The sequence below is a fragment of the Agrilus planipennis genome, unplaced genomic scaffold (assembly GCF_000699045.2).
Source record: "Agrilus planipennis isolate EAB-ADULT unplaced genomic scaffold, Apla_2.0 scaffold179, whole genome shotgun sequence".
NCBI lineage: Eukaryota > Metazoa > Arthropoda > Insecta > Coleoptera > Buprestidae > Agrilus > Agrilus planipennis.
In genome coordinates this window covers 325,610-332,101 of record NW_020438885.1, presented here as the reverse complement: position 1 = coordinate 332,101, position 6,492 = coordinate 325,610, and the positions used below count along the sequence as shown (strand labels likewise).

The 6,492-nt window shown below is 30.1% G+C and overlaps 2 protein-coding genes across 8 annotated transcripts in view; both read right to left on the bottom strand.

Moving 5' to 3' along the window:
* The window catches only part of LOC108740529 (trafficking protein particle complex subunit 8), a 27,746-nt gene extending 22,809 nt beyond the window's left edge, over window positions 1–4,937 (bottom strand). Inside the window, exons 1-9 of one of the 4 annotated variants that reach the window (XM_025981644.1) lie at window positions 4,368–4,937; window positions 3,866–4,313; window positions 3,545–3,815; window positions 3,230–3,492; window positions 2,932–3,180; window positions 2,365–2,824; window positions 1,219–2,306; window positions 363–1,163; window positions 12–300 (exon numbers count right to left, since the gene is read on the bottom strand). In XM_025981644.1, the coding sequence (XP_025837429.1) occupies window positions 30–300; window positions 363–1,163; window positions 1,219–2,306; window positions 2,365–2,824; window positions 2,932–3,180; window positions 3,230–3,492; window positions 3,545–3,815; window positions 3,866–4,313; window positions 4,368–4,524 (4,008 nt within the window). In that variant the 5' untranslated portion in view covers window positions 4,525–4,937 and the 3' untranslated portion in view covers window positions 12–29. Of the gene's footprint in view, window positions 1–11; window positions 301–362; window positions 1,164–1,218; window positions 2,307–2,364; window positions 2,841–2,931; window positions 3,181–3,229; window positions 3,493–3,541; window positions 3,816–3,865; window positions 4,314–4,367 lie in introns of those variants that run through there. The other 3 variants (XM_025981643.1, XM_018474879.2, XM_025981645.1) reach the window with 3 other exon arrangements.
* A 259-nt stretch (window positions 4,938–5,196) lies between these two features.
* LOC108740502 (receptor-interacting serine/threonine-protein kinase 1) lies at window positions 5,197–6,300 on the bottom strand. 4 transcript variants are annotated; one of them, XM_025981641.1, is made up of 4 exons: window positions 5,818–6,295; window positions 5,659–5,768; window positions 5,479–5,601; window positions 5,197–5,429 (listed from the first exon to the last, which is right to left on the bottom strand). In XM_025981641.1, exons 1-4 carry the CDS (start codon window positions 5,996–5,998, stop codon window positions 5,301–5,303), a joined length of 543 nt encoding a protein of 180 aa, XP_025837426.1. In that variant the 5' UTR covers window positions 5,999–6,295; the 3' UTR covers window positions 5,197–5,300. The 4 variants fall into 4 exon arrangements, with proteins under 4 accessions (XP_025837426.1, XP_025837425.1, XP_025837424.1 ...); XM_025981640.1 differs by having other exon boundaries at window positions 5,479–5,768; window positions 5,818–6,029; window positions 6,180–6,293; XM_025981639.1 differs by having other exon boundaries at window positions 5,479–5,768; window positions 5,818–6,294.
* Between the last annotated feature and the right edge of the window lie 192 nt (window positions 6,301–6,492).

Genomic DNA, 6,492 nt, shown 5'->3' with positions numbered 1-6,492 from the left:
CAAAATATTATTTGTGAGGTACAGTTGTTTTATGTTGAACCGTTTAGAACTATTAGAGCAGATTCTGCCCGATAATTTTGAAGCACCATATTATCGGGATTGTCTTTTTCGTGACACCACGTTTCTAATCGCGACCCTAAATCATAAGTACCTGGTCCGAAAACGGCTACATGCATTGAAAGTATTTCAGAACTAAAAGGCATTAAAGATTTCACAGCACTACTTTTACCTATCCATCTGAAATATTTAGATGGGTACTGGTAATAAAAATTTGGTCTAAACGATAGAGGAGGAGAATCACTGTAATAAAAAAGAATACTTTAGTATTTATTTAAATACCGGATTCACTATTCAAAACTTGCCTACTACTTCCCAAAGTGTTTACAGTAACTACCATTTCTGCATCCACGACGTTATGAAGAACAATTTGAACAGGAATTGTACAAAACTTCTTATTTTTAAAATCGTGCCGGATAGAGATGGGATGCAATAAACTTAAGAATACTTGATTCTTTTTTGTTTCTACTGAAACATTACTCTTAGTTATTGATACTGTTAAATCTAATGTTTGATTAACTTCATAAGATAATGACGTTTCAATATCGCATTCATCTTTAAACGATAAAGGTGTCGTTGTCTGTCCGATGATATTCTTTTTTTGACCAGAACTATCAGATACTGAAGCCTTCCACTGTAACACTAATTGGTTTGGAGAATGTATCTTCCGACCCGCGTCTTGACTAACAAACTCATCCAAAAAGGACACATGCTGTTCAAAATTTTTAATAGCTAAATCTAAACAAACACTATTCGAAAGTAAGGGTCTAAATGTTTCGGGATCAAGGATTATTTCAGAATAAATTTCTTCTCTTTTGCTGTTTCTTCTAGCTTTTAGTAACAAATGAATTGATTGTTCTGATGTAATTCTTAATGTTTTTGGTAGTTCTAAATCTTTTAAAAGAAGCCAATCAGAACTTAAAAGTAATACTTTTACAAGTGATACGTTAATTATTTTAAGATCATGAAACTTATTTAAATTAGTAATTTTTGCTGAAAGCGACAACTGTTCCACAGACTTTGAACTAAAACTTCCTTGACATAGCACCTTTGCCGAAAGCGTTTCTTGTGTATTTAACATCCAAGTATGTCGTACCAGTCTGTATCTACAAAATACATATAAAAATATTCCTTACTATACAAAAAAAATGATGGTCATACTTTGGCATATTTGAATTACTTAAATTTTCATAGTAAATTAGTATATCGATGTTTATGGTTCCTTTTTCGCTCGGAGCTTTTATCCATATATTAAACGATTTAGATTGTCCAGGATCCAATTTATCTCCTTGCAATGGTAGTTGAGTAACACAAAGTCTCCTTAATTCCTTTTCTCTGGCTGCCGGCGTTTTTAAATCACTTTCACGATTACTCCATGGTTTATTATTAAACTCAGAAATTGAAATTAATTGAGGAGTAGATGTGGCCATATAAATTTTATCTATAGAACTATTTCCGACATTTTTAATTTCCATTGGAATTTTTTGAAGCTCATCGCACAACATTTCAGTGTTAATTTCAAGAAAACTGACTTGTAAACAAGGTGCAGACGGTACAATTCGTATTTTGATTTCTTTTTCAAATTTTTGTTCATCGTTTCCTTTTTTATTTAAGCTTCTATCTTTCATAATAATTCGTTGCTCACCTAGCAACGTAATTCCTTCCTCAGGAACTAAAGAGTTACATAAACTAAATGCTACCCCTTTAAAAACGATTTTACCTACAGAAAAAGGTATAACAGATAGAATAAGGTCTTCACTACTCTTCATTTGTAATGTGCAGGCCTTTATAACAAAAGTCTTAACAAAATTATCTGGATTTGTACTGGGATTGCTATTTGTTATTTCTGTATCATCATCACCATAAAAAATCCAATGCAAGTGAATGTCTTTAAGATACAAAACTATATCTAAAAGGTTTGTTAATTTTATTGATATCTGAATAGGTTCTCCCATTATTGCAACCGCTTCTACGCTACCGATATTACTCTTAGTATACAAAGTAACAAGCGGCTTAAAAAGCAAAGGCAAAGAACCTCTAGCTTCTTGGACCACCATCTCCTCTAACTTAGTCCATTTTTGACTGGTCTCTTGATCATAACAACTAGAAAATGTAATTCCTAAAGCAGGGGTCCTGCCTGGAATTGATAAAGGAGGCGCTGGACCCACTAAAATTTTAATATTATCACAGTCTAGTAATGGTAAAGGAAGATCCTCTGCTCTATTCTTATTTTCTTTTTTCAGAAGAGACTACAAATTCAATGCAAATATTAAATCAACAAACAAACAAAATAATTACGTATCTTACATTTCTAATGACTAAAAATTCCCTTAAAAAAATTGCTTGCTGTTGTGGACTTTGTTTACTTTCAATATTTAATAGTGAAAATACCTCTGAAGCTTCCTCTAATAAATTTAAAGCAGTGGCAAGTTTACCAATGGTTAAATAGATATGATCTTCAGCTAAATTCCAACCCCTTTTCTTAAAAACTTGTAGTGCCTGATTATAACACCTCAGAGCATGTTTTTTTTGAAGTGCTTTTGAAAATCTGTGACCAGAAAGCACCATGTGGAATGCATATTTACGAACTAGTTTGGGAACAGCATTCAAGAAGCAGTAAGCAGCTTGCTCTAATAATAGAGCAGAGCGAAGGTCTGAATCTTCACTTGTCATTCTAATTAACTGATGGGCAGCTTCTCCATACAAATTGTGACCCTTGAGACATTCAAATATAAGAAGAGTAGCTCTAGTTGCAAACTGTGGCATTCTGGAATATATATATTCTAAAATAAAACCCTCCACATTTACAACAAAAAAATGAATTATTCTGCATTAAATTTATTAATTTGACACAATTTTAAAATATATGCTTACTTGCAAGTATCTAGATATGTTCTTATACTTTCCTCCATGTCTCTAAAAACCTTTCTTGGTGGCTCAGATGCTAAAAATGCTGACAAAATGTACATCTCCACAGCTCCAGCATAATATAATAATGCTCCATCACGTAAAAAATCATTTCTAGAATAACTATATGCTTGCATTGCTCCAGAATAATTTCCAAACATAAAACACAGATCACCCAGTTTTCTCATTAATAATTCAGGTGAATCAGGTTTATAACTACAATACAACAAATTGTACAAAATTTTAAAGGAATACATATACCCACATAAACACATCAGTGGCAGTGTTACTTTTGCTGGGTTTTGTGGATTTAAACCATTTTCGTGGATCACTCAAGAATGTACTACTGGTTAAGCTTTTGTTAACAAAGACCTGCTGCAATTGATTAATTTTTCTCTCAACATAAGGCACCAATGCTCTAGTGCAAAATTCATGGATTAATAACTTAATTTGTTCAACATCTTCAGGTGACAAACAACAACCATGAACAATAGTACTGTCCTGCTCATCAGATGTATTACCATCACTCTAAGAAAAATAACACTGACCATTAAAAAAAACTAATTTTAAAACATACCACTGTCTTATCATCTGTATCAGGACTAAGTGGATGATAAGGAAGCCTATTTTCAATCTTATCAGATTCCTGTAATGATTCCTTTACATGTGTTATAACTGAACTGTCTACCACATTGTTTTTTACAGGATATTTAATCTTAGAAGTTAAAAATTGACTCCATGGATCTGGCAGTTGTTCATTTATTTGACCTGGCGGTCTTGAATTCATGCGCAATAAGAAACAATTACTCACACCATAAGTTTCCTTTAAATATTCCAATTCTTTACTAACACTGAAATTGCCAAATTAATTTTCAATGATCTAAGTAAAGTACATACATACTTTGCACTGTCACCATCAAAATTATCATGAATAATAACATAATATTTCAAAACTTCTTGAAAAAACCACTTAGGAATATATTTAGGTTTTTCATTCTGATTAACTTTTAACAGTTGATTGAGTTCATTAATGGTGTCATTAAGATTATCTGAGGATGACATTATAAAGAAACATGACAAATAATGCTTCGTAAATTCGTGATCAGATGGGTATTGCATTTGTAAAAATGTATCTCTCCATTCTTCAAACCATGGAGCTGTATTCGGTACATTTAGGACATACTCATTAATACGAATTTGATGGGATCTTGGTTCAGATGCATGACTAACGGAAGCATTAAGAAGTTTTCTTGCTAATGTTTGATTAATTGGTTGAAAATTAACATCCTGTACAGTTATCTCCAAGTTATGCACTGTAACTATTTGTCCAGAAAAATCTTTGTAAAACACTGAAAGAAAAAGCTATATTTATGTTTTATATATATATAAATTTTAATTTGTACCATCACTACCCAGCCTACAGAAGGGTTGAATCATCTCTGTGAATGAAAGATTATTTTTCCTACATATCTGAGCAGCAGCTGAACTGCATAATGCTCCTACCTGCGGTTTAAAAGCATTTTTAATATATTCTTGTGGTGTATGTTTACTTTGTGCCATTTTCAAAATTGTGTTTTAAATTAAATCATTTTTGCTATGATGAGATAAATTTTGTTAACCTTTACGATCACCCATTTTAACGAACTGATACAAACTACTGCTGTCACCTGTCAAATGTGAATTTGCTGGTTGTATTAACTATACTCGTAAGGTTAATGTAAACCTACAAGTCATAAACATTTATTATAATGAAATAAATAATTATAGTCGAAATACATATAAAATGAAATACTATTAATTCTATCAAATATCTAATTTATTATTTTATTTCGGTGTTTACTCCAGTCATATAATAATTGCGAATCATTATTAGATCAGTTCAATAGATTTAATAAACACCACGTCTTTTTATCGTTATAATTTAAATTAAGGTTAGATCTGAGATTGAGGAGCTTTAAATACTTACAATGAGGAAATATACTTTAATTTTTTCATAATTTTTTTGAATTATGAATAACTGCATTTGAAATTTAANATGGGAACCCTGTATTTTAAATAAAATTCAAGTTTCCATTTAATTTTGTCAGGCCATATCATTTCATTCCTTGTATCATTCGATTAACATATAAATTATATTATCAAAATAAACTTTTTTGGGTGTTTTTAGTGTCACTTGATTAATAAGATGAATTTTTAAAAAGGACCTTTTTTGAATCCCCTATTTAACCAACATGAATAAAATCATTTTTAATTATAAAAATATCCTATTGCATAAGAATTAACTTAATTATATAAAGTGATAACACATTGTTAGATTCATATTTAAATAAAATTAATTATTTACTATCGGCCATAAGCTTAACTACTTCTTTCTGGTGGTTATCCCATAACAATTTTGCAATTCTACCAATTGTTGCTTCATTTGGCTTTATTCTGGTCCAATCCAATAAAAGTTGATAAATCACCTACAAGTTTCTTGATTATAAACTAAAAAAAATTAAACTTGTTTCTTACCTCTTTAATGCCACTTTTAATAAAATCTGTATGAAATTGAAAAATCTGACCTTCAGAATATTCTAAAGCTCTAGCTACATTTTCCCATCCTTTACCCATGTGGGCTGATACAAAAATTAAATCCTGTCGATTTAAATGGTTATTACTTTCAAATAAATTTTGAATTTCTTTTGTCATTACTATCGACTCTTTTTTTCCTAAATTAGTATCAGCAGATCCACCATTCACAACAAATGTAGGTCCAACTTGAAATCCATGACAATTTTTGATTGTTAATAAATTAACAGAGCCTAAAAGTTAAAATCATATAACCATAACAATATGCTCCTCTTTACCAACCTTGGTTTCCATGTTTTTTTGACTTTTTTGTTTTCGACTTTGGTTTTTTGGGAATAAAATCATCTTCATTTGGTGCAGTTTCTTCTTTTCCATTTTCATTTTTCTCATTAATATTATTAGAATGGTCTATTCTTGGAGGACTAGGGCAGGCATCAAGTACTAAATCACCACTGTTAGACATACTTCCTTTTGTAAATAAACAATAACTTTATCTGTCAATAAAATATATATTGTAACACTTTATTTTTATTCCATTTTTTTGCTTTCACTTTGTACACACAAAAGATACAGTTTTCCTAGTTTCGTTATCATATATAACCTATGTACTATTACTATAATTAATTAATTATTATCAACATTACTTTTGTATCACTTTATTGGAATATTTTTCCAAATTGAGAGGAAGACAAGATAATAAATTTATGTTAATTATTTTTTTATCACTGTCGACAAATATCTGAATACTTGTCAAAACTCATATCAAAATTTTTCACATCACCTGACATCACCATTGATATTAAATGTTAAAAACATGACAGCAGTTCTAATAGCCAATTTTTAAAATATACTATTCTTTGCTATTTAAAATTAAAATGTAGGTAGAAAGAAAAAGAATAAAAAAATAATTAATTTAAAAAAATATTATAAACATCACTAAAGTTAAATGGTTATTAC

Bases quoted from the DNA above. Each gene is read 5' to 3' on its own strand.
- LOC108740502 (XM_025981639.1), bottom strand. From the start codon at position 5,998: ATGTCTAACAGTGGTGATTTAGTACTTGATGCCTGCCCTAGTCCTCCA. The intron at 5,769-5,817 runs GTTGGTAAAGAG...TTTAACTTTTAG, and splicing joins AAAAAAACATGGAAACCAAG to GCTCTGTTAATTTATTAACA. The intron at 5,430-5,478 runs GTAAGAAACAAG...AGAAACTTGTAG, and splicing joins TTAAAAGTGGCATTAAAGAG to GTGATTTATCAACTTTTATT.